This window comes from Heteronotia binoei, chromosome 12 (genome assembly GCF_032191835.1).
Source record: "Heteronotia binoei isolate CCM8104 ecotype False Entrance Well chromosome 12, APGP_CSIRO_Hbin_v1, whole genome shotgun sequence".
Classification (NCBI taxonomy): Eukaryota; Metazoa; Chordata; class Lepidosauria; order Squamata; family Gekkonidae; genus Heteronotia; species Heteronotia binoei.
In genome coordinates, this window is record NC_083234.1 from 13,182,442 (window position 1) to 13,209,966 (window position 27,525).

Sequence of the window (27,525 nt, forward strand, 5' to 3'; positions counted from 1 at the left end):
GAGAAAATGGCTGCAGGGAGGGTGCATTCTATGGCATTATACCCTGCAAAGAGCCCTCCTCTCCCAAACATAAAAATATAAGATCCTCAGAGAAGCCATGTTGGGTCAGGCCAGTGGCGCATCCAGCCCAACACTCTGCCACACAATGGCCAAAAAAAACCTCAGGTGCCATCAGGAGGTCCACTAGTGGGGCCAGGACACCGTTGCCCCCCAAGCACTAAGAATACAGAGCATCACTGCCCCCGGACAGAAAGTTCCATCTATACCTTGTGGTTAAGAGCCACTGATGGACCTTTGCTCCATATGTTTATCCAACCCCCTCTTGAAGCCATCTATGCATGTAGCTGCCACCACTTCCTGTTCCACATCCCACAGTCTCCACCCCCAAATATCCAGGAATTTCCCTACCTGGAGTTGGCAACCCTATTACCCAACCCCTGCCAGTAGCCAAGGGAGACCTGGCAACCCTACTGGAAACTGTCTGTCTCTCTCTTTCTCTCTCTGACCCATACTAGGCTGCCTCAGTATGCCTCTGTGAGGCTCTTGAGCCAGCTGCGAGGCCTGTTATTTCACTGCATGGTTAGTGAGCATCTTCTAACTCAATATCACACACCCCCTCTCATGCCTAACAACTGCAGAACTTGCTTTCTCTCTCTGCTAATTTTCCATGGCTCCTTGTACCGGGTTGTTGTCAGAGGCGATGTGTTCTGACAGCAATTAGCAGCGAGAGTGTCGCTGCGCTTGCCAGTCCTTTACACAACACGGTTGTGTGTCAACATGGGTGCGGTGTGTGCTTCCTTGCACTCCACGTAGAGACTTCCCTCCTCCCAAGGTCCCAGACAACAGAAATAAACACAACATGACTAATCACCCACCTACAGTACCGTGGATCTCTACGGGGGCAAAAGAAACAAGTTGGCAGGGAGAGATCGAGGAAAGAAGGAGGGGACGAGAGCTCAGGGAAAAGGGGAGTCAAAGGAAACATTGCATCTTAGAACAACTGGATTGGAGTCCAGCAGCAAGTTAGAAATGCAAGGTGTTCAGTTCATGAGCTTTTGAGAGTTAAAGCTCCCTTAGTCAGATACCATCTTGAAGGGACTCTCAAAAGCTCACACCCTAATAACTTTAAGAACATAAGAGAAGCCATGTTGGATCAAGCCAGAGGCCCATCCAGTCCAACACTGTGTCACACAGTGGCCAAAAAAAACTAGGTGCCATCAGGAGGTCCATCAGTGGGGCCAGGACACTTGAAGCCCTCCCACTGTTGCCCCTCCCAAGCACCAAGAATACAGAGCATCACTGCCTTAGACAGAGAGTTCCAACAATACGCTGTGGCGAACAGCCACTGATGGACCTCTGCTCCAGATATTTATCCATTTAACCTTGCTGGTCTCCAGGGCTTTTTTTGTAGCAGGAACTCCTTTGAATATTAGGCCACACACCCCTGATGTAGCCAGTCCTTCAGGATCTTACAGGGCTCTTCTTACAGGGCCTACTGTAAGCTCCAGGAGGATTGGCTACATCAGGGGTGTGCGGCCTAACATGCAAAGGAATACCTGCTGCCCCAAAAAAACTCTGCTGGTCTCTAAGGTGCTGCTTGGCTCCATCTAGCTCAGAGGCCTCAAGCTCATTTGTTACGAGGGCCAGATCTGACATAAATGTCACTTTGTCAGGTGATGTGAAATCCCTCTAGCCTGAGTTCTTGAGAGCCACTGCCAATCTGAGTAGACAATACTGACCCTGATGATCCAAGGGTCTGGTAAGGCAGCTTCATATGTCCACGAGCGTTTTGCTTGAGGCCGAGTGGGGAATCGTCTCTTTTTGGCGCTGCAACTCATTCTCTCTTGGACAGGTAGAATTGGAAGGTCTCACCGGCCACATAGAATTCAACAGCAAAGGCCAGCGTTCCAACTACGCCCTGAAAATACTGCAGTACACGCGGAACGGCTTCAGACAGGTAAGGCGGCGCCTTTACATTACGGTGCGGTGCATTTTGTCCTTTGGTATCCTGCTGTGTGGAGAAGAACATCAGATGGATCCTGCTGGATCAGTCCAATGATCCGTCTAAGCCCAGCATCTTGTTTCAAGCGGTGGCCGACCAGCTGCCCTGGAGGGTCCAACAAACAGGCCGTAGAGGCCAAGACTGTCCCTTGATGCTGCCTCTTAGCACTGGATTTCAGTAGTTTGCTCCTCTGATAGTGGAGGCTATTTTAATCACCATGGCAAGTAGCCACTGATGGACCTCTCCTCCATTAATATATTGAATCCCCTTTTAAACCCATCTATGGTCATTGTCATCACTACCGCCAGTAGAAACGAATTCCACAGTTCAACGACCAGTTGACAGGACTGTTTTTTTGTAGCAGGAACTTCTTTGCATATTAGGCCACACACCCCTGATGTAGCCAATCCTCCTGGAGCTTGCAGGGCTCTTCTTACGAGGCCTGTTGTAAGCTCTTGGTGGATTGGCTACATCAGGGGTGTGTGTCCAAAAATGCAAAGGAGTTCCTGCTACAAAAAAAGCCCTACTAATGGACTAAAGAAGTATTTCCTTTTTTTCTTTCTTGAACCTATCTCCCAACAATGTCATTGTGTTGTGTGTGTATGAAGAGTCGTCAGGTCACTTCTGACGTATGACGACCCTGTGACTTAATGACCTCCAAAACATGTTATCGTTAACAGCCATGCTCAGGTCTTGCAAACCGAGGACTATGGCTTCCTTGATGGAATCCATCCATCTCATATCGGGTCTTCCTCATTTCCTGCTGCCTTCAGCTTTTCCTAGTAGCCTCAGTTTTATCACTGGCTGCACCTAAGTTTCCAGGGAGTGTATAGATTTCTTTTCCGGGGCTTTGCAAACCAAGCAATTAAAAAAAAAAAAGACTAAGGCTCAAGAAATTTCTGTGGGATAATAAACTATCAAAGAGACCAGGCCAGAAAAATTAAGTGAGAAAAAATGCAAAGCATGTACTTGTGGGAAAGGGTGAATAGATGAACTCGTGGACAAAACATAAGAACACAAGAGAAGCCACGTTGGATCAAGCCAATGCTCATCCAGTCCAACGCTCTGTGTCACACAGTGGCCAAAAAAACCAAGTTCCATCAAGAGGTCAACCATTGGGGCTAGAAGCCCTTCCACTGTGCCCCACCCCCCGGCACAAGAATACAGAGCATCACTGCCCAGACAGAGAGTTCCAACAATAAGCTGTGGCTAATAGTCACTAGATGGATTTTTATAAAGAAGAAAAAGTCTGTAATATTCAAACAGAAGAGAGAGTGAGTATGGCAGAGTTACCCCACCTTTCCTTGGTGGGGTATTGTTGGTGGGGTATTGATGGCCAACAATAGGGCATGAAGGTCAGTCCAGTGGTCCTTCTAGTCCAGCATCTTGTCTCACTCAGTGGCCAATGAGTTTCTCTGGACAGCCAACAATAGGGCATGGAGGCTGAAGCCTTCCTAAGAACATCAGAAGAGCCCTGCTGGATCAGACCAGTGGTTCATCTAGTCCAGCATCTTGTCTCACTCAAGGGCCAGTGTTTTCCTCTGGAGGGCCAGCAACAGGGCATGGAGGCTGAAGCCTTCATAAGAACGTAAGAAGAGCCCTGCTGGATCTGACCAGTGGTCCATCTAGTCCAGCATTCTGTCTCACACAGTGGCCAATGATTTCCCTCTGGATGACCAACAATAGAGCATGGAGGCCAAGGCCTTCCCTTGATGTAGCCTCCTGATGCAATTTCTTACCCTGTCAGGCCAGCGTTCTTGTGACTTACATAGGGAGCCTGGCTGAAAGATAAGCAGTGTGTCTCAAGGAATTAATTACAACACTGAGACTTGGAGCAAGGACTTCTTGGTTGATGCTGCTCGCCACTCTTCCTGCTGTAAGAAAGTGAAGCGCTTTACTGCTGAAGCCAGCGCAGGAGTCTTCAGCTTTAGAAGAGGCTGCTGCACTAGAGAGGTTCAGATGGCACAGCTGTTATGGATTTCACCACCCAAAAGCACAAAGCTACTAGCAGTAAATTCTAAATAAATAAAATAAATAAGTCACGGAGCTTACAATGCTGGTTGCTGCTTGAGTCAAGGGCTAATGAGCATGCCCAGAGAGGATGGTTTCACATGGGTCAGCAGAACAAAACCAGGCAAGATTGCAGGGGTGGCCAACGGTAGCTCTCCAGATGTTTTTTGCCTACAACTCCCATCAGCCCCAGCTGGCATGGCCAATGGCTGGGGCTGATGGAGTTGTAGGCAAAAAACATCTGGAGAGCCACCATTGGCCACCCCTGATATATTGGGTTCGATGCATTGAAGAGGCAAGGTGGTAGTGATAATCAGCTCTTGATTAGATACAGCATGGTAGGTGGCTGCACTAAAAAGACTGGGGAACTAGGCCAACGGAGCCTACTATATACAACAGGGGTGGCCAAGGGTAGCTCTCCAGATGTTTTTTACCTACAACTCCCATCAGCCCCAGCCATTGGCCATGCTGGCTGGGGCTGATGGGAGCTGTAGGCAAAAAACGTCTGGAGAGCTACCATTTGCCACCCCTGATATACAACTCTGGGTTCCCGCAGAAACACATTATTGGATCATTCAAACCAGCAAGGGGTCTGTGATTGGAGCAGGGATTTGGATCCTGCTGCCCATTGTTCCTGAGTCCCCAAGCTCCGTTCGTATGGCTCCAGTGAGCCAGGCAGGAACACCTAATTCAGTCTTCACTTGAGTCCGGTACACAACAATTTTCTTTCTCTTTTCTCCCTCCCCCCACCTTCCCCCACATCAAAGCCTTCTGCGAGAGACTCCCCAGGAGTGTAACTTAAGCAGTGTCTCGTCCATGTCTGTGGAATTAGCCACATATGACAGCCCTCTGTGCCGATCCATCTTTGCTTCCTGTTCTTTGAGAAGCTCTTTATCCTTCCGGCTTAACAAGGCTGCCTTGCAGAGAGTTGCTTGTGGCAATGGAATTATTGAATCTGCTCCGTTGCGTGAGATTTTCAACCACATCCGTAATCTTTTAAGTATAGTGTAGATTAAAAAAAAACAAAATACTTGTCTCTGGGAAAACTGCGCTTCCCACAAAAAATTCCACCAGCAATCTGATGATGGAGCCTCTGTAGACATTTTCAAGGCCATCGGTAGAAAACACAATTCGGCTTGCGTTTTACAGCAGAGAACAAGTTTCTAGACCTCAGTGTCTCAGGGAAAAAAATCCTGAGACAGTACAAAAGCAAAGAGGGGCGAGGTAAGATTTGATAGATGCTGGTCTATTATTGGTGTTTGTCAGTGACATCAAGTAACTGAGAGCCCATGCGGTGTAGTTGTTAAGAGTGCTGAGCTAGGATCTAGGAGACCCAGGTCCGAATCCCCATTCTGTCATGGAAGCTCGCTGGATGACCCTGAGCCAGTCACACGCTCTCCACTGAGCCTATCTCACCAATTTGTTCTGAGGATAAACAGAGAAGAGGAGAACAATGTAAGCAGATTTGGGTCCCATTGGGGAGAAAGAACAGGTGTAAATGAATTAATTACAATTACAACAGGGAATGCCAGTGGGAGAGTACTATTCCACACTAAAAAACCAAAACTGGGATCCAAGAAAAGCTCTGTTCTACATACCTGTATAATTTCCAGGGGTGGAATTCTAGCAGGAGCTCCTTTGCATGTTAGGCCACACACCCCTGATGTAGCCAATCCTCCAAGAGCTTACAAGGCTCTTTTTTGTAAGCTCTTGGAGGATTGGCTGCATCAGGGGGTGTGGCCTAATATGCAAAGGAGCTCCTGCTAGAATTCCACCCCTGGCAATTTATACACATTTGTCTAATCTTTAAAAAAACAGTTTTGTATACTTTGTTCTGCTTCTGTTCATCACAGCAAGGGCTTTTGTGACCGTCCTTTGGCACCGGTTGATTCATTGTCCCCTACCTTCTTCTACTGTCCCAAGCATGCAGCAGCCAGAGAGAGCTTTTTTTTAGAAAATTGCTACTGAAACACTTGGCCATTCCTGATCAATTCAAGAGTAGCTTCTGCAAAAGCAGTGTTGTCAGGGGCGGCCAAACTGTGGCTCAGGAGCCATATGTGGCTCTTTCGCACATATTGTGTGGCTCTTGAAGCCCCCACCGCTCTGTCGACCGACTTGGAGAAGGCATTTCTCTCTTTAAATCACTTCTCCATGCCAGGCCTGCTGGTGGCTTGGAGAGTGCATTTAAACTGCTTTCTTTCCCCCTCTCTCTCCCTCCTATCTATTTGCCTGCCTGCCTCCCTCCCTCCCTTCCTTCATTCCTTCCTTCTTCCCTCCCTGCCTTCCTTCCTCCCTCCCCTCCTCCCTCCCTCCCTCCCTTCCTTCCTCCCTCCCCTCCTCCCTCCCTCCCCTTCCTTCCTCCCTCCCCTCCTCCCTCCCTTCCTTCCTTCCTCCCTCCCCTCCTCCCTCCCTCCCTCCCTCCCTTCCTTCCTCCCTGCCTTCCTCCCTTCCTTCCTTCCTTCCTTCCTCCCTCCCCTCCTCCCTCCCTCCCTTCCTTCCTCCCTCCCTGCCTTCCTTCCTTCTTCCCCTCCTCCCTCCCTCCCCTCCTCCCTCCCTCCCCTCCTCCCTCCCTCTTTTCCTTCCTTCCTTCCTCCCTCCCTTCCTTCCTTATTTATTTACTTCCTTCCTCCCTCCCCTCCTCCCTTCCTCCCTCCCTTCCTTCCTTCCTCCCCTCCTCCCTCCCTCCCCTCCTCCCTCCCTTCCTTCCTCCCTCCCTTCCTTCCTCCCTCCCTGCCTTCCTTCCTTCCTCCCTCCCCTCCTCCCTCCCTCCCTCTTTTCCTTCCTTCCTTCCTCCCTCCCTGCCTTCCTTCCTTCCTTCCTTATTTACTTCCTTCCTCCCTCCCCTCCTCCCTCCCTTCCTCCCTCCCCTCCTCCCTCCCTCCCTCCCTTCCTTCCTTCCTTCCTCCCTCCCTCCCTCCCCTCCTCCCTCCCTCTTTTCCTTCCTTCCTTCCTTCTTTCCTTCCTTCCTTCCTTCCTTATTTACTTCCTTCCTCCCTCCCTCCTGCCTACTTGGCCTAATTGTTAATCCAGCCCTGCCTGCTGCCAATCTGAGTGGTACTGACTTCGATGCTCCGAGGGTCTGATGCAGATAGGGCGGCTTCATGTATGTTTCATGTGTGTGAGCATCACCCTGCAAAGCCAACTTTATCCCTGGCCAAGCCACCTGGGGAGGAGATACAGAAGCAACCACTCGTGAGGCTTGTCTTGCTCGACTCGCGTCAGCATCAATCTGAAGTGACAGCCGCATCTTCCAGCAGTGTCGTAGCAGCTTACCCAGGCAACTCAAAATCTGTTACTGTCAGCATTTCTTTCGCTCTAAGACAGACAAGCCTGATGCACAACCTCTTTCCCATCCCTACAGGTGACTGCAGGCTGACCACCCAAACAACAAAGCCAATTTCAGCATCACAACTTTATCCCACCTTCAACAGCAGCAACATCCGTGCTTCTGTACTGTTCTGTTTTGCACTGAGAGCCAGTATGGTGTAGCGGTTAAGTGTGTGGACTCTTATCTGGGAGAACCGGGTTTGATTCCCCACTCCTCCGCTTGCAGCTGCTGAAATGACTCGGGGTCAGCCATAGCTCTTGCAAAGCTGTCCTTGAAAGGGCAGCTTCTGGGAGAGCTCTCTCAGCCCCACCTACCTCACAGGGTGTCTGTTGTGGAGAGAGAAAGGGGAGGAAATTGTAAGCCCCTCTGAGACTCCAAGTGAAGGGCGGGGTATAAACCCAACTGAGACACCCAGTTTGGTGTAGTGGTTAAGTATGTAGACACTTTTCTGGGAGAACCAGCTTTGTTTCCCCCCTCTTCCACTTGCAGCTGCTGGAATGGCCTTGGGTCAGCCATAGCTCTCACAGAATTGTCCTTGAAAGGGCTGCTGCTGTGAGGTCTCTCAGCCCCACCTACCCCTCAGGGTGTCTGTTGTGGGAGAAGAGGGTAAAGGAGATTGTGAGCCACTCTGAGATTCAGTGTAGGGTGGGATATAAATCCAATATCATCATCATCTTCTTCACAACAGCCCAGTGAGAGTCAGGGCGTTTTCGCACTGACCTTAATCAGCAGCGACGTCCCTCTTCACCGTGCAGGATCTGCGCGGATTTCGCACCAATTGCTGCGGAGCACCCGGAAGAGCCGCAAAGTCCCGCGGCTTTTGCGGCGCAAATGGAAACTGGTTTTTGGCGGTTTCCATTTGCGCCGCAAAAGCCGCGGGACTTTGCGGCTCTTCTGGGAGCGCCGCAGCAATTGGTGCGAAATCCGCTCAGATCCTGCGCGGTGAAGAGGGACATCGCTGCCGATTAAGGTCAGTGCGAAAACGCCCTCAGAGACAGTCAGCAGCCCAAAAACACCCAGTGGATATCCCTAAGGATATTACTGGAGACCCAGTTTGGTGTAATGGTTAAGTGTGTGGACTCTTACCTGGGAGAACCGGGTTTGATTCCCCACTCCTCCACTTGCACCTGCTAGCATGGCCTTGGGTCAGCCATCGCTCTGGCAGAGGTTGTCCGTGAAAGGGCAGCTGCTGTGAGAGCCCTCTCCAGCCCCACCCACCTCACAGGGTGTCTGTTGTGGGGGAGGAAGGTAAAGGAGATTGTGAGCCGCTCTGAGACTCTTTGGAGTGGAGGGCGGGATATAAATCCCATATCTTCATCTACCTCACAGGGTGTCTGTTGTGGGGGAGGAAGGTAAAGGAGATTGTGAGCCGCTCTGAGACTCTTTGGAGTGGAGGGCGGGATATAAATCCCATATCTTCATCTACCTCACAGGGTGTCTGTTGTGGGGGAGGAAGGTAAAGGAGATTGTGAGCCGCTCTGAGACTCTTTGGAGTGGAGGGCGGGATATAAATCCCATATCTTCATCTACCTCACAGGGTGTCTGTTGTGGGGGAGGAAGGTAAAGGAGATTGTGACCCGCTCTGAGACTCTTCGGAGTGGAGGGCAGGATATAAATCCCATATCTTCATCTATCTCACAGTTTGTCTGTTGAGGGGGAGGAAGGGAAAGGAGATTGTGAGCAGCTCTGAGACTCTTCGGAGTGGAGGGCGGGATATAAATCCAATATCTTCATCTACCTCACAGGGTGTCTGTTGTGGGGGAGGAAGGGAAAGGAGATTGTGAGCCGCTCTGAGACTCTTCGGAGTGGAGGGCGGGATATAAATCCAATATCATCATAAGGATTCGAACCCCAGATTCTCGAGCTGTACTAGCCTGTGCTGCTTGATTGCTCAACGATTATGATCCATTGTTAATATCCGAGCTGCATCAAAGACAGGCGATCAATCATAGGGACAGCTTGGCCCGTCGCCAATGCCTTCCAGTTATTTTTATTTGGCCCCTTTCCCGCTTGTTTGGGGTTTTCCTTCCAAGGCTGCGTGTCAGTTAGGAACAGCCGGCCCCTCCTTTTCGGTTCAAACCGTAGCCTTAGAAGCCTTTAGAATTATTAATAACAACATTATGATGCTTTACATATTCAAAGGACTCAACAAACACCAGCTCTGTGCCATGCCGTTACGTGTTGCTGTGAATTAAATAATGCAGTTGGCTGATAAATAATAAAGGGAGCGAGAAGCCTGAGGCGGGGAGATGTGAAGACAGATTTTTTTGGGGCTGCGATTGAAAAGAGCATTAAAGAAGTTACGGTGGGAAGTGAGGCCACACAGAAAGTGCTCAGAACTCTTCTCCTATATGTTTCCCTTCCCCGTGATTGAAGACCCTGATGGGGATAACCCAGGCTAACCTGATCTCATTCGCGCTTAGAAGCTAAACAGGGTCGACCCTGGTTACTGCTTGGCTGGGAGGCCACCGACAAAGCCAGGAGTCGCTATGCCAAGGGAGGCAATGGCAAACCACTTCTAAACTTCTCTTGCCTTGACCTGAATGGCCAAGGCTATCCTAATCTCGCCAGATCTCAGAAGCTAAGCAACCCTTGGAGGGAGACCACCAAGGAAGACCGGGGTTGTTGCGCAAAGGCACACAATGACTGTTGTTTTCTTGCCTTGAAAATCCTTTGGGGTTGCCATAACTCAACTGCAACTTGAAGGAGGGGAAACACCTGAAGGTTGTCCATGGAAGTCCTCCTGCACTGTTTGACCCCCAATTAGGTGGTCACCCCAGTTTGATGTAGCGGTTAAGTGCGCGGACTCTTATCTGGGAGGAACTGGGTTTGATTTCCCACTCCTCCGCTTGCAGCTGCTGGAATGGCCTTGCGTTAGTCATAGCTAGGAATTGGCCTTGAAAGGGCAACTGCTGTGAGATCTCTCTCAGCCCCACCCACCTCACAGGGTGTCTCTTGTGGGGGAAGGACATATGAAGCTGCCTTCTACTGAATTAGACCCTCGGTCCATCAAAGTCACTATTGTCTACTCAGACTGGCAACGGCTCTCCAGGGTCTCAAGCTGAGGTTTTTCATGCCCTCTTGCCTGGATCCTTTTTAGTTGGAGATGCCAGGGATTGAACCTGGGACCTTCTGCTTACTAAGCAGATGCTCTACCACTGAGCCACTGTCCCTCCCTTAATATGAACATATGAAGCTGCCTTCTACTGAATTAGAGCCTCGGTCCATCAAAGTCAGTATTGTCTACTCAGACTGTCAGCGGCTCTCCAGGGTCTCAAGCTGAGGTTTTTCACACCTATTTGCCTGGACCCTTTTTAGTTGGAAATGCCGGGGGATTGAACCTGGGACCTTCTGCTTACGAAGCAGATGCTCTACCACTGAGCCACCGTCCCTCCCCTAAGGAGATAAAGGAGATTGTGAGCCGCTCTGAGACTCTGATTCAGAGAGAAGGGCGGGGTATAAATCTGCTGTCCTTCTTCTTCTTCTATCCTTACCAGTGGTGGTGGCCCAGCTATGAGACTCGCTTCCCAGAGCACCTCTCCCCAAGCCTTCGAGCAGGCGAGCGGAAACCTTGTTATTTCAAAAAGCTGTTGATTGACTTGCAGCAACTCAGATACCCCAGGCTAGCCTGAGCTTGTCAGAATTTGTAAGCCAAGAAGAATTGTCCGTGGGGATTACTTGGATTGAAGGCCAACCAAGAAGGTGGGGGTTGCTCCATCTAGAAAAGCCGTAGCAAACCACCTCTGCTCATCTCTTGCCTTGACAACCCCAGGAGAGGCCACCATAAGTCAGATGCAGCTTGAAGGCACTTAGTTATTATTCATTAATCGAATTAGGTGGATGCCCTGTTCCTTGCAGGAATCCTTGTTCTTTGTCACGGTTTGTTTTCCTTTCGCGTGCTGCGTTTACTGGAAGCCATTAAGAACCATTGGCGTCTCCATTTAATGCCCAGACTCTTCAGCACCGCAATTGGAGCATGGAAGGAGTGGTTGAGTGAAAGCCGTGCGTGGTGCTGAAAACCTTGCTCACCAGTTCTCTGCCCAAGAGCTTTGTGAATTACAGAAGGCAAGAAAACAGCGTGCAATTGTATCTTTTCGGCAGTGGCTCCTCACTTTGGGGATGCACTCCCCTGAACTTTTTATTGAGGATAGTGAAGCCTCACTTTTCTAACAGTATTCTTAGCTTCGGGTGCCCAGAGAAAATCGTTTGTATTTACCCATAGAAGCACTGAGTCGTTACCGACCCACAGGGTGACATCACATCTTGGCAGACTTTTTACAGGGTGGTTTGCCATTGTCTTCTCCAGTCATCTACACTTTACCCCCAGCAAGCTGGGGACTCATTTTACCGACCTCGGAAGGATGGAAGGCTGAGTCAACCTTGAGCCGGCTACTTAAACTAAGCTTCCATCAGGATCGATCTCAGGACATGGGCAGAGCTTAGACTGCAGTACCTGCAGCTTACCACTCTGCACCACGGTGCTCTTGTATTTACCCATACATTTGGTTGGAGGGGGGGCAGTCGCTTGTATCCCTGTGTTTTTGTGGAGATTTCCTTCCCTCTTTATTCCTTTCAACTTTTTTTGTTTGTATTAGCTCTGTTTCACTGATTGTGTGGCTACTAACTTATTTTCTTCTTGCATTATAATTATTTTATTAAATATTTAATTATAATTATTATAATCAAAGATTTCAGGTTTTCACGGCTGGTAACATCACTAGGGTTTGTAGAATCTTTCGGGAATCTTTCCCGAACGATTCTACAAACCCTAATAATTATTATAATCGTTTGCTTTCAATTTGGTGTAGTGGTAAAGTGTGCAGACTCTTATCTGGGAGAACCGGGTTTGATTCCCCACTCCTCCACTTGCAGCTGCTGGAATGGCCTTGGGTCAGCCATAGCTCTGGCAGAGCTGTCCTTGTGAGAGCCAGTTTGGTGTAGTGGTGAAGTGTGCGGACTCTTATCTGGGAGAACTGGGTTTGATTCCCCACTCCTCCACTTGCACCTGCTGGAATGGCCTTGGGTCAGCCATAGCCCTGGCAGAGGTTGTCCTTGAAAGGGCAGCTGCTGTGAGAGCCCTCTCAGCCCCACTCACCTCACAGGGTGTCTGTTGTGGGGGAGGAAGGTAAAGGAGATTGTGAGCCGCTCTGAGACGCTTGAGTAGAAGGCGGAATATAAATCCGTCTTCTTCTTCTTCTTCTCCCCCAAGTCATCCTGCCTGTCAGACCCCGTGCCACTCACATCCACTCCTTTCAACCGCTCAGTGCCATTTTGACTGATAGCCCGGGACTCATTTTCCAGGCGAGGGTGGAACCCCTCTCAACCCCACCCACCTCAAAGGGAGTCTGTTGTGGGGGAGGAAGGTAAAGGAGATTTTAGGTCGCTCTGAGACTCTGTCCTTGAAAGGGCAGCTGCTGTAAGAGCTCTCTTAGCCCCACCCACCTCACAGGATGTCTGTTGTGGGGGGAGAAGATACAGGAGATTGTAAGCCGCTCTGAGTCTCTGATTCAGGGAGAAGGGCGGGGTATAAATCTGCAATTCTTCTTCTTCAAGTGGCAGCTGACTTAGGGCAGCCCTTAGACCGTGGGGTTTTCAAGGCAAAAGAGGAGCGGAGGTGATTTGCCATTGCCTGCCTCCACATAGCAACCCCAGTCTTCCTTGGTGGTTTCCTGTCCAAGTGCTCTAATTGACCTTGCTCAGCTCCCAAACTCTGGCAAACTTAAGAGAACATAAGAGAAGCCATGTTGGATCAGGCCAATGGCCCATCCAGTCCAACACTCTGGGTCACATAAGAACATAAGAGAAGCCATGTTGGATCAGGCCAATGGCCCATCCAGTCCAACACTCTGGGTCACACAGTGGCCAAAATTCCCAGGTACCATCAGGAGGTCCAACAATGGGGACACAAGAAGCCCTCCCACTGTTTCCCCACCTCCAAGCACCAAGAATACAGAGCATCACTGCCCCGGACAGAGAGTTCCATCAATACACTGTGACTAATAGGCACTGATGGACCTCTGCTCCATATGTTGATCCAATCCACTTTTGAAGCTGTCTATGCTTGTAGCCTCCACCACCTCCTGGGGCAGCGAATTCCTCGTGTTCATCACCCTTTGGGTGAAGAAGGACTTACTTTTGTCCATTCTAACCTGACTGCTCAGCAATTTCATTGAGTGCCCACAAGAAAGGGAGAAAAGTACTTCTTTCTCTACCTTCTCTATCCCATGCATGGGCGAAGTTTGGTCTAAGCGGGGCTGTTAAGGCTGCTCCTGAATATACTGTATATACATTGATTTTAAAACTGCTAAAAAGCAGTCCTGTTATATATATGTGATTGTTTGTGTAGCCTAAAGCATTTCTTTACGCTGGAGGAGGAAGTACTGTCAAGTTGCAACCCACTCACGGCAACACCTTCCATGGAGTGTTCCAGGCATGCAATGAGCAGAGGTGGCTTGCCACTGCCTGCCTCTGCAGAGCAACCCCAGCCTTCCTTGGTGGTCTCCTGTCCAAGCATTGACCATGGCCAATCCTGCTTAGGGTCCAGAATCTGATGAGATCAGGCTAGACCGGGCTATCAGGCTGCTAGTTATTACCTTTAAAGCCCTATATGGTCTAGGACCTGCCTACCTTAGGGACCGTCTCTTCCCATATGTTCCCCAGAGAGTACTGCGATCTGGCTCCCCAAATCTGCTCGTAATCCCCGGGCCAAAGGAGGCCCGTTTGAAGTCAACCAGGGACAGGGCCTTCTCAATAACAGCCCCTTGCTGGTGGAACCAGTTACCGGAAGAGGTCAGGGCCCTGCGGGATATAGGACAATTCCGCAGGGCCTGTAAGACAGTCCTCTTACGGTTGGCCTATAACTGACTGGCACCAAACCACCAAAGTACCAAAAAAACTGAAGGAAGTGTATAGATTACATGTTGTTGGACTGATGCACTGTTTTTAATGTTTTTTAATGTTTTAATTTTTTAACTATGTAAATTGTAATTATATTTAAAATTTGAATTCTATGTTGGAATCTCTGTATTGTAAGCCGCCCTGAGCCCGCCTTGGTGGGGTAGGGCGGGATATAAATCAGATAGATGGATAGATAGATAGATAGATAGATAGATAGATAGATAGATAGATAGATAGATAGATAGATGATAGATAGATAGATAGATGATAGATAGATAGATAGATAGATAGATGATAGATAGATAGATAGATAGATAGATAGATGATAGATAGATAGATAGATAGATAGATAGATAGATAGATAGATAGATAGATAGATAGATGATTGATAGATAGATAGATAGATAGATAGATAGATAGATAGATAGATAGATAGATAGATAGATAGATAGATAGAAGATACCTGTATTGCCGTTCTCCATCCCCAGAGCCTAGTGAGCGGGGGGCAGCATAGAAATGAATATATCCATGAAGACACACAAAGTCATCTCCTCAAAATTCATCTTCTCCATCTGGCAGCAGCTTTCAGATGGAGATCTCCCACATCACCTGCTCCCTGGTCCTTTTAGCTGGAGATGCCAAAGGCTGAATCAGGCCCTTCCTTCAGGGTGGTGAGAACCAGAGAAGATTGTGAGGCACTCCAAAGGGATCTGTTGAGACTGGGTGAGTGGGCATCACCGTGGCAGATGAGGTTCAATGTGGCCAAGTGCAAAGTAATGCACATTGGGGCCAAGAATCCCAGCTACAATTACAAATTGATGGGGTGTGAACTGGCAGAGATTGACCAAGAGAGAGATCTTAGGGTTGAGGTAGATAACTCACTGAAAATGTCAAGACAGTGTGTGACTGCAATAAAAAAGGCCAACGCCGTGCTGGGAATTATTAGGAAGGGAATTGAAAACAAATCAGCCAGTATCATAATGCCCCTGTATAAATCGATGGTGCAGTCTCATTTGGAATACTGTGTACAATTCTGGTCACTGCACCTCAAAAAGGATATTATAGCATTGGAAAAAGTCCAGAAAAGGGCAACTAGAATGATTAAAGGTTTGGAACACTTTCCCTATGAAGAAACGTTAAAATGCTTGGGGCTCTTTAGCTTGGAGAAACGTCGACTGCGGGGTGACATGATAGAGGTTTACAAGATGATGCATGGGATGGAGAAAGTAGAGAAAGAAGTACTTTTCTCCCTTTCTCACAATACAAGAATTCGTGGGCATTCAGTGAAATTGCTGAGCAGTCAGGTTAAAATGGATAAAAGGAATTACTTCTTCACCCAAAGGGTGATTAACATGCGGAATTCACTGCCACAGGAGGTGGTGGCGGCTACAAGCATAGCCAGCTTCAAGAGGGGATTGGATAAAAATATGGAGCAGAGGTCCATCAGTGGCTATTAGCCACAGTGTATATATGTATATAGAGAGAGATATTTTGACCACTGTGTGACACAGAGTGTTGGACTGGATGGGCCATTGGCCTGATCCAACATGGCTTCTCTTATGTTCCTGCATGAGAAACAGATGCTCTACCGCTGACCATGGCAAGGCAGAAGGAAGTGGAATCCCTTTGTCATTTCAACCCAAGAGGGAGCCTGCTCCGAAAGCTACCGCAATTCCTGCTCTGGCCTGTTGCCTTTTTCTTTTCTGCTTTGCCTAATCATCCTGTCATTCCCTTCTTCATCCAGCATTTGGCGGTGGCACAGAGGCCCCGATCCAGCTGCTGGCTCAGAAATGTCTGCCCGCTTCAGTGCTGGAGTCTCAGTCGGAGAACCGCTGCTTTGCACGCGGAAGGCTCCCCAGCATCACCAGCTGAAAGGACCAGGTGGTAGATGAAGTAAAAGCAAGGGTGGGATTCTAGCAGGAGCTTCTTTGCATATTAAGCCACACGCCCCTGATGTAGCCAATCCCACAAGAGCTTACAAGGCTCTTTTTTTAGTAAGCTCTTGGAGGATTGGCTACATCTGGGGTGTGTGGCCTAATATGCAAAGGAGCTCCTGCTAGAATTCCACCCCTGAGTAAAAGCCTGGAGAGCCACTACCCATCTTTGTAGACCGTACTGCCCTTGATGGACCCATGGTCTGATTCAGTATAAGGCAGCTGTGTGTGTGTGTGTGTGTGTGTGTGTGTGTGTGTGTTCGTGAAAGATTGTTCGACGACACTGAAGCAGCTTTGTCCCTTTGCAGCGGGGGTTTTTTTTTCCAAATGCTTTTTTGTTTTGCTCACCTTGAAATCTAGAAGCAAGCTGGGCTCCTGTTGGATTCCGCCTCCTCGCTAAGATGTGTCCCTTTATTCTGCTTATCCATGCCTGGAGTCTTCTAGCTGCTGAGATGACACCAGCAGGGAGTGGGATAGCACGTTACCACTTTCCACGCGGAGAGTATCTAATCGCACGGCACAAAGCATGTTTGTTCTCTTTTTGAAAGTTCCCGGTGGATACTTAAATGTTGCTCACTGAAGCATGGTGTTCAGAAAGTTCTGCATGAGAGCATGTGTGCTTTTTTTTTTTTTTTAAGAGAGAGCGAGAGAGAGAGAAATCGTCCCATTTTATAAAAACAGACGTTGAGGCCAAGGTGGGGATTGCACTTGAAATGCTGAATGGCTCTCCGAATATGCACAGCGGTTTCCATTCTGACATTGCAACTTTTAAGGGGAAGAAGCAGAAGAAGATATTGAATTTGTATCCCACCCTCCACTCCGAATCTCAGAGCAGCTCACAATCTCCTTTATCTTCCTCCCCCACAACAGACACCCTGCGAGGTGGGTGGGGCTGAGAAAGCTCTCTCAGAAGCTGCCCTTTCAAGGACAACCTCTGCCAGAGCTATGGCTGACCCAAGGCCATTCCAGCAGGTGCAAGTGGAGGAGTGGGGAATCAAACCCCAGATTAGAGTCTGCACACTTATCTGATTTTGGAGAAATGGGTACGGAGGACCGTACTTGAAACACAGGAAGAAACACCGTGGTTTTTATTGCAACATCACTACATTGGGGTGAATGTATTCCCTGTCTCCCTTGAGAAGTGGGATTTGTACTTGAAATGAAGACTATTGTCTTGACTATGAAAATGGTGGTAAAACAACTCCTCAGACCTTAGTCTCTAGCATGGGGAATAATAATAATAATAATAAAATTTTATTTATACCCCGCCCTCCCCGCCAAGGCAGGCTCAGGGCGGCTTTCAGGCATGGCAAAGCCATTGAACAATAAAACAGTTATACAATTCAATGAAATTACAATTTACTATTAAATTTTTTCATAATATAAAACAATCTAAAAACAGTCTAAATATCTCTATTCGGTGTTATCTCAGTTATTAATATTTGTGATGGCGTGATGTTTATTTCAAGCTCCATCTTGAAAGGCTAGCCGGAAGAGGGCGGTTTTGCACGCCCTACGGAATTGACTAAGGTCCCGTAGGGCCCGCACCTCTTCCGGCAGCTGGTTCCACCATTGGGGTGCTTTTATAGAGAAGGCCTGTTCTCTAGTTATTTTTAGTTTGGCCTCCTTTGGCCCAGGTACTTCTAGGAGATTTTGTGAGCTAGATCGTAGTGCTCTCTGGGGGACATATGGAGAGAGGCGGTCCCTAAGGTAGACAGGTCCTCGGCCATATAGGGCTTTAAAGGTAATAACGAGCACCTTGTAACGAACTCGGTAAACAATTGGCAGCCAATGCAGCTCCCGCAGCCTAGCCTGCACATGTTCCCACCGGGGTAGGCCCAATAGCAGTCTGGCTGCTGCGTTCTGCACTAGCTGCAGTTTCCAGGTTCGGCACAGGGGCAGCCCCATGTAGAGGGCATTACAGTAGTCTAGCCTCGAGGTGACCGTTGCATGGATCACTGTTGCCAGGTCACTGCGCTCCAGGAAGGGAGCCAACTTCCTCGCCCGCCTAAGATGAAAGAAGGCGGATTTGGCAGTGGCTGCCACCTGGGCCTCCATTGTCAGGAAAGACTCCAGTAGCACTCCCAAGCTCCTGACCCTGCGCACTGGTACCAGTGACGCACCGTCAAAAGCAGGAAGGGAGATCCCTCCATCCGGAGCACCGCGTCCCAGGCACAGGACCTCCGTCTTCGCTGGATTCAATTTCAGCCCACTCGACCTGATCCAATCTGCTACGGCCTGCAGCGCCCGGTCCAAATTTATAGGAACATCGACAGCCCGGCCACCCATCAATAGATAGAGCTGGGTGTCATCAGCGTACTGGTGGCACCCCAGCCCATACCTCCGGGCAATCTGGGCAAGGGGGCGCATGTAGATGTTAAATAACATTGAAGAGAGAACTGCTCCCTGAGGCACCCCACAATTAAGTAGGTGCCTCCAGGACAGCTCCCCCCCAATTGCCACCCTTTGTCCCCGACCCTCCAGGAAAGAGGAAAGCCACTGCAAGGCTAACCCCTGAATCCCTGCGTCGGCAAGGCGGCGGGTCAGCAGCCGGTGGTCGACCATATCGAACGCAGCCGAAAGGTCTAACAACAGCAATACTGCCGCACCGCCTTGGTCCAGATGTCACCAGAGATCATCCATGAGGGCGACCAGAACTGTTTCTGTCCCATGGCCCAGGCGGAAGCCGGACTGGAATGGATCAAGAGTGGAAGCGTCATCCAGGAAGCTCTGTAGTTGCAACGCCACAGCCCTCTCTATAACTTTGCCCCAAAAGGGCAGATTTGAGACTGGCCGGTAATGAGCCAATTCGGCCGGGTCTAATGTAGCTTTTTTCAAGAGGGGGAGGACCACTGCCTCCTTCAGAGGGGTTGGAAAAGAACCCTCCGAAAGAGATCTATTTATGATATCCCGTATAGGACATCTTAGCTCCTCCTGGCAAGCTTTAATTAGCCAGGAGGGGCACAGGTCCAGATCGCAAGTTGTTGGGTGTGCAATAGAGAGGATCCTGTCAACCTCCTCTCGGTCGAGTGGGTCGAAATGGTCCAGAATCAAAACTGAAGACAGGCATGGAGCCTCGAGTTCACATACTGTATCTAATATGGCGGGGCAGTCGCAGCGGAGCGACTGGACTTTGTCTGCAAAAAAATTTGCAAATGCCTCACAGCCTATCTCTAATTCCTTAACATTTGGTTTGCCTTGTGGCAATGTGGTAAGGTTCCGAATTATCCTAAACAATTGTGCCAGGCGCGAATTTGCAGACGCAATCTTAGCCGCAAAGTATGTTTTCTTTGCGGCCTTGACTGCCATCTCATAGGACCTCATAAACTCTCTATAAGATGTTCTAGCCGCTTCGTCACGAGTACGTCGCCATTGCCTCTCTAGCCGTCTGAGGCCCTGTTTCAGCTGGCGTAGTTCCGGGGTATACCACAGCGCCAGCCTAGTTCGGGGTCGCAGAGGGCGTCGGGGTGCGATCTCATCAATGGCCCTGGAGAGCCGGCTATGCCAGGTCTCAACCAGGTCACTGAGTGAATCACCAGAGGGCCAGGGATCCCGCAGAGCCATTTGGAACCATTCTGGGTCCATCTGGTTCTGTGGGCGAGCCATAATGCGCTCGTCGCCTAGACAGGTTTGGCGTGGAACATTCACACGAGCCCTGAGGACGAGGTGGTCCGACCATGGCACCGCTTCTGCGATTATATCGTCCACCATAACCCCAGCCACAAAGATCAGGTCTAACGTGTGTCCGGCCTGATGCATGGGGGCTGTAACAAGTTGAGAGAGCCCTAGTGTCGCCATGGATGACACTAGGTCCGTCGCCGAACTGGAGGCCGGGTCATCAGCATGGATGTTGAAGTCACCCAGGATCACCAGCCTTGGGTGCTCCAACGCCCAGCCTGTCACCGCCTCGAGCAGGGACGGTAAGGCGCCGGCTGGTGCGCTAGGCGAACGGTACACCAGCCAGATCGCCAACCCCTCTCCAACATCCCACGCCAGGCTGGCACATTCAATACCTTCGATCTTTGGGGCCGGGAGCGCCCTAAAGGAGTAAGCCTCTCGTATGAATAACGCCACTCCTCCCCCCCGCCCGCTAGTCCGCGATTGGTGGAAGACTGAGTAACCCGGGGGAGCTGTTTGTGAGAGGGCCAGTGTATCTCCCTCTCGAACCCAGGTCTCAGTCACGCAAGCCAGGTCCATGTCCTGCTCGAGTAAAAACTCTCGGAGGACAGAGGTCTTATTATTGATGGACCTGGCGTTGCATAACACCAATGACGGAGGCGGGTCATCCAATCTGGCCCTACTACCTGTCACCATTGGGATGGGACGCAGGCTGGAAGGTGGTCGAGCACTGACTGGTCTCAGCCCCCTTCCCCTATGTCATTGCCTGTTCCCACTGCCGTATCTCCCCCTCCCCAGGAGCACTGGAATCCCTGGGCCAGACATCTCCGCTGGTGAAGCCGATGTCAATAGCCGCCGCCTTTAATGCCGACTAGCACTACCCCTAAATCACTCCCCAATCTACTCCACCCACTAGCTCCCAATTTCAATCAACCCGCTCAAGCCCAACCCAAATCTCCCTTGTACATTAATTGGTAGGACACATAAATTAAATCAAATGGCAATAATTGACTATAAATCCCTCCCTTATAAATCACTTTCAAATTAATTTGCCAAAAAAATTTTCCATTCAGACCCAATCAGTACCAAAAACAGTCAACAAAGAGTTAATTGATTAAAATCCAGATTAAACTAACAGTATAAGAGCAGTTGGAGGTAGAAATTACAGGAAAGTGCTGTCGTGCTAATCAGTGCAGATTATTCCCAGCCGGGCTGAAGTGTGAAGTAAAGTATTGAGCAGAGTAAAGTGCAGAGTAAAATGTAAAGTGCGGAGTGCAGGCATCGAAATAGTGCCGTATTGTCATGGGTGCTGGGGACCCTGCAGAAGAAGCCGAGCCTGCAGAGCCTGCAGAAGGAACTGTGCCCCTGCCACCTGCACCAGTGCCCCTGCCTCCTGCTGGAGAAGATCCAAGCCCCCCTGCCTCGCCCTCTCGGGTGGCTCGTGTGCGTGACCGCCTTCGTCGGGACCTCAGGGATCGGAGGAGGGCGGCACGCTCACAAGCAAGACGCTCCCTGAGCCCTGAGTGTTGAAAGGATTCTGGCCCTTCTAAGTGTGAGGATGCTTAAGTTTCGGCAGGATCCTGGCTGCTGCTCTGAGACAGCAATTAGCCCAAATGAGCAACAGGCAGCAGAGGGCTATATAGCTGTGGGCTTTGGGAGGAGGCTTTGTGGAAGCAACTAGTCACATACCTGACATCCTAGCATCCGCTCCAGCTCTTGACTTTGGCTTTTGGATTCCTGACTTTGGCTTGGACCTCTGGACCCCCTGACTTCGGCTTCGGAACCTCTGACCTGTGATACCTGGATTACGATTCTGTTTTGGCGCCTTGGACCCACCTTGCTCACCAGTTGCAGACCCTGGACCGCCCCTGGACTTTGCCTGACTCAGCCCCAGCTCGTGACACGTATTAGATGGCATACAGAGAGTGGCAGTCACCCACTCAGGTGCAAAATGACACATGTCCAGTAGCCAAGGATCCAAGTCCAGTATCCCTTACGTAACCTGGCGGGCCCGGGAGGGGGAGAGGCCCGGAATGAGGAATTTATACAGCTGGCCCCAGTTCCTCTCTGCTGCCACTAGAAGCATTGCAATTTAATGGCCTCCAATCAGATAGTCTCTTCAGATTCAGAATCCCCATATTTCATCAACCATATAGGCGGGGGTCATTTTGTAGAAAAAGAGGTGCCGAAGTTCATTAGCACAGCACATTTGCATATGCCACACACGCCTGACATCACCCCAAAGTGTACTAAATTATATTGAAGAAGATATTGAAAAAAATATCCCACCCTATACTCTAAATGTCAGAGCCTCAGAGCGGCTCACAATCTCCTTTACCCTCCCCCACAACAGACACCCTGTGAGGTGGGTGGGGCTGAGAGAGCTCTCCCAGAAGCTGCCCTTTCAAGGACAACTCTTGCGAGAACTTTGGCTGACCCAAGGCCATCCCAGCAGCTGCAAGTGGAGGAGTGGGGAATCAAACCCGGTTCTCCCAAATAAGAGAGCTATGGCTGACCCATGGCCATTCCAGCAGGTGCAAGTGGAGGAGTGGGGAATCAAACCCGGTTCTCCCAGATAAGAGAGCTATGGCTGACCCATGGCCATTCCAGCAGGTGCAAGTGGAGGAGTGGGGAATCAAACCCGGTTCTCCCAGATAAGAGAGCTATGGCTGACCCAAGGCCATTCCAGCAGCTGCAAGTGGAGGAGTGGGGAATCAAACCCGGTTCTCCCAGATAAGAGAGCTATGGCTGACCCAAGGCCATTCCAGCAGCTGCAAGTGGAGGAGTGGGGAATCAAGCCTGGTTCTCCCAGATAAGAGAGCTATGGCTGACCCAAGGCCATTCCAGCAGCTGCAAGTGGAGGAGTGGGGAATCAAACCCGGGTCTCCCAGAAAAGAGAGCTATGGCTGACCCGAGGCCATTCCAGCAGGTGCAAGTGGAGGAGTGGGGAATCAAACCCAGTTCTTCCAGATAAGAGTTGGCACACTTATATCAGCTTCAAATGCTCCTTGAATTATAACTGTCATAATAAAACCTCTCTCCTTTCCAGCTGCCATCATGGCATGGCTCCTTGCCACGCCCCCCACTCCATCACCACCCCCCGCACACCACCAATGCTGATGCTTCTAGGATAGCTGCAGCTCCCCTGTCACACACACACCCACACACCAACAACAATACTGTGGGGCACGCCTGTGCTCCCAGCCACCCCCAGAACAACACCTTCAGGGCCAACGTTCCCCCCCCCCCACTAACTAAACTATTTTTTAAAGTTTCAGATTTCTCTGCAAACCTGGGGGCGTCCCCAGAGTTTGCAGAAACATCTGTTTACTGTCAGCGATGTGCAGATTTAGATATCCGCAGGTGGAGCCACACTTTTGCTATGAGATGTATAGATTGAGGGGAAAACTGTTTCTTTCTTTTGGCCAAACTACCTGTAAAGACGATTGGAATCATAGAACTGGAAGGGGCCTCTAGGGTCATCTAGCGCGACCCCCAGCACAATGCAGGAAACTCACAAACACTTCCCCCTAAATTCACAGGATCCTCATTGCTGTCAGATGGCCATCTAACCTCTGTTTAAAAACCTCCAAGGAAGGCGAGCCCACCACCTCCCGAGGAGGAAACCTGTTAGAATCATAGAAGAGTTGGAAGGGACCTCCGGGGTCATCGAGTCCAACCCCCTGCACAATGCAGGAAACTCACAAACACCTCCCCCTAAATTCACAGGATCCTCATTGCTGTCAGATGGCCATCTAGCCTCTGTTTAAAAACCTCCAAGGAAGGAGAGCCCACCACTTCCCAAGGAGGAAACCTGTTAGAATCATAGAAGAGTTGGAAGGGACCTCCGGGGTCATCCAGTCCAACCCCCTGCACAATGCAGGAAACTCACAAACACCTCCCCCTAAATTCACAGGGTCCTCATTGCTGTCAGATGGCCATCTAGCCGATGTTTGAAAACCTCCAAGGAAGGAGAGCCCACAGGTTAACTCCTGCGCATTCACAGAGCATAAAAAATAAATGACCATAAAGCAAAGTGGAAGATTCTGAAATTCTGGGGTGAAATCGTTCTTCGCATGCATCAGCTTTCATGGGAACCCACTGCAGTACCGCGGCTAACGTGCTGGCTCAGGAATGGAGATTTCTAGGTTCAAATCTCCACTTTACTATGAAGCTCATCGGATGACCCTGGGCCATTTATTTGCCCTCAATCTATCCTACCTCACAGAGTAGTTGCAGCAACGAAATGGAGAAAGAAAGAACTGGTATGCCACTCTGCGTTCCTTGGGGGAAGGGCAAGAGAAAATTATAACGGTAGCTTTGTTGGGGATATTTGCCTACCTGCATTTTGTGTCTTTTAACTTTTGTGCGTGGGCAGAAAGACCGTTTTTATTCTCTCCGTTTTCTTCAACAAATATCCTGCCTTCATTTGCTTCTTTCTTGCCACCTTTAGATTAGATGTCCTGCATGCCAATTATATGCCATAAATCATTTATGCATCCTTTATACTCAATCCAGACAAAACCAGACATCTGGTGCGAAGGTAATGCTTTGACCACATTTTGTTCTCTATGGTTGGGGAAGAGGACGGCTGCCATTTAATTCCCAGCGGCCATAAAATCAAGTTGCACTTTTTGTACTGGATTAGAATTGCCATAACATTCATCGTGTCCCTAGCCTCAAGGGACATGCCGCATTCTTGCGTATTTTAATTTTCCTCTTCTCGTTTGAAAACAGGTGTGCAGATGGAATTGGCATTTGAACTTACAGTGTAGAATGGTGCCCTGAACATACGTTACCAATTTTGTCCCAAAGTCTCAACATTCAATGGAATTATTACAGTACAAATGAACAGAAATCCCAACAGACTAGCCAAACTGAAGCCCTGACTTTGCTTGGCCAAAACTCCTTTCATGAGTGTCACGAGATAGCGAGCCATCCTCATCTCATGTCTGTTTCTCTGGTTCATGTCCAAATCATAGCCGCCCTGAGCCTGTCGGGGGAGGGCGGGATAGAGAGCTGATAAATAAATAATGAATCTCTCATTGTGCAACATCCTGTGGTTTCTATGGAAACCATCCCAATGAGCAGAATCGACTTACCTCTGCCTCAGTCTCCTGGCTGTCTGTCTGCTTGCATCACCTCATTTTGTTCGATTAGAAGAAGAAGATATTGGATTTATATCCCACCCTCCACTCCGAATCTCAGAGCGGGCACAATCTCCTTTATCTTCTCCACCACCACCCCCCACAACAGACACCCTGTGAGGTGCGTGGGGCTGAGAGGGCGCTGAGAGAAGCTGCCCTTTCACAGACAGATCTGAAATAGCGAGGGCTGACCCAAGGCCACTCCAACAGGTGCAAGCGGAGGAGTGGGAAATCAAACCCGGTTCTCCCAGATAAAAGTCCACCCACTTCACCACTACACCAAACTGGCTCTTAGGAAGAATCCCAGGAAGCCATCTCTTGACCGCTTGATTGTGGTACCATCCATGTTCATTGCATGTGAGCCGCTGGTGTTTGGAGACCTCCTGTGCATCTGAATGGTCATCGTGTCCTTCTCTCCACTGGCCAGAACTGAATGCATGTATAATATTTCTACGGCTGGCTGGCTGATACCTGAACTGAACATGTGTATATTTCCTGAACTGAACACATGTATGATATTCCCATGGCTGGTCGTCAGGTGAAACTGAGCCTTGAGAATACTTTCCATCTGTTGTGCGCAGGTTCTGTTTTGTGAAATGCACCAGCATTATCCCCATTTTACAGATGGGACTTACTGGATCCTCAAGTCCAAAGCTCCTCCAAACGTTCCTGATGGAACCTTCTCCAGTCTTCATTTGAAAGACACCAGAGGTGGACATTCTGCAGCTTCCTTGGTCCACATGCAACCGCTGAGCTGTTCTTCACAGCTCGATGCAAATTTAATTTAAAAGCGATGCAGCGACAGTGTGGTTTGCCTAGGGCTAAACAAGGAACCAAAGGCTAAGCAGGAGACCCAGGAGCTCATGTTCAAAGTCAGCAACTTTCCTATCCACTGGTGGTGGAAAACACCGACAAGTTGCAGATGACTTCTGGTGACCCTGTAAGGTTCTCAAGGCAGGAGATGTTCAGAGGCAGTTTGCCATTGCCTGCCTCTGTGTAACAACCCTGGATTTCCTCGGTGGTCTCCCATCCAGCTACTAACCTGGGATGACCCTGTTTAGCTTCTGAGATCAGGCTAGCCTGTACCATCCAGGAGGAGAAGGATGTTTTATACCCTGCCCTTCACTACCTGAAGGCATCTCTTTTCCCTTCCCTTTCCCACAACGGACACCCTGTGAGGTAGGTGGGGTGACAGAAACTGCTCTGAGAGGAACCGCTCTGTGAGAACTCGTGGCTGAGACCGATTTCGCACTCGTTCCAGGTGGAGAGCCCTTTTGCTCCCGGCGCTTCTCTCTGTTTTCGCACAAGCTGCCCCGGAGCTGCGAGTTGGCGCGCCGCTTTTCCGCAGCAAGCGAGATCCTCTTACAAGCGGTTTCTGCTTGCCGTGGGAAAGCAGCACATCAGCTCGCAGCTCCGGGGCAGCTTGTGCGAAAACAGAGAGAAGCGCCAGGGACAAAAGGGCTCTCCACCTGGAACAAGCCCTAGTGCAAAATCGGTCTCTCTCAAGGTCTCATCAGCAGGTGCATGTGGAGGAGTGGGGAATCAAACCTAGTTCTCCCAGAAAACAGTCCGTGCACTTCACCACGACACCAAACTGGCTTACACCGGTGGCTCTTCACGAAAGTGCAAAGGAACGCCCGCAGATTCAGCAGGAGTTCAAGAGCCTCCCTTCCCCTGAGCCGAAACCGTAATCGACGGGCTTCGGCGCGGCTGATTATTCTTCCATATTCTCCTTGATGGTTGGCCCTTAGATAAATTTCGATAATATTCTTTTCAAAGAGGTATCATTAAGAGCTGTTTGGCTCAAACCGCCGCAGGAGGAGAACAGGGTCTGGATTCCAGAGGCGATCCATTCACAGAACCATAAAATCATAAAGTTGGAAAGGACCCCTCAAGGGGTGAATTAGCCGGCTGCTGCGGAGGGTTGTGAGAGGCGCCGTGGCTACGTTTGAAAGGCCAGGCGGGTCTCTTTCCCTGCCCTTCTCCAAGCCACTGGGGCTTCCCATTCATCAGCCTTGATGGGGAAAAGCAGTGAATCTGGAAGCAGGGCCAGATCTCAGCCAGCGAGCGAATTAGCGGCGCTGAAAGCTTTTCATCTTCCTCCTTGGTGCTCTTGGCCGGAGGAGCCTGCGGTGTTAACTGATTTAATATTTAATATATTTATACTCAGGGTCCCAACATGGCTTCTTATTTAGCCTAAGCAGCTGAGCATCTTTGAGAGGTGGTTTCTCCAGTGGCTGGGGAAAGGCTCTCTCTTCACAGCGAGGCGCAAACTCATTAGCCTGGTTCTGCTTGGAAAAGGTCCGAGCTGGCGAATCTCTTTGCTGAGCCTCAGCTGCGGAAAAGAGATTTTTATGGCTGAACTGGGACTTTACCTGTTGGGCTGCGGGCAGCTTGCCTGGGAGGACCTGGGAGTGTGTGACCAAAGGGCTTCATCCCCTTTTGCAGTTCTAGCCAAGGCCAGTTGACACCTGGGAGTGCTGAATTCCCTACAACCCTGGAGTGATGAGTGGGTCAATCGCAAATACGCATGGACTTCAGAGCCATTGCGTAAGAGACTAGGAAGCAATGTTCCCTCTAAGCTGCAGA

The 27,525-nt window shown here is 49.8% G+C and overlaps 1 protein-coding gene and 1 non-coding gene across 2 annotated transcripts in view; one reads left to right on the forward strand and one right to left on the reverse strand.

Annotated features, from left to right (window-relative positions):
* GRIK4 (glutamate ionotropic receptor kainate type subunit 4) overlaps positions 1–27,525 on the forward strand; it is a 901,771-nt gene that overhangs the window by 749,785 nt on the left and 124,461 nt on the right. The window contains 1 exon segment of the mRNA XM_060251811.1: positions 1,853–1,957. Within this exon segment, the coding sequence (XP_060107794.1) occupies positions 1,853–1,957 (105 nt within the window).
* On the reverse strand, positions 10,442–10,512 carry TRNAT-AGU (transfer RNA threonine (anticodon AGU)). Its single transcript has one exon. It is a non-coding gene; the product is annotated as a tRNA-Thr (tRNA).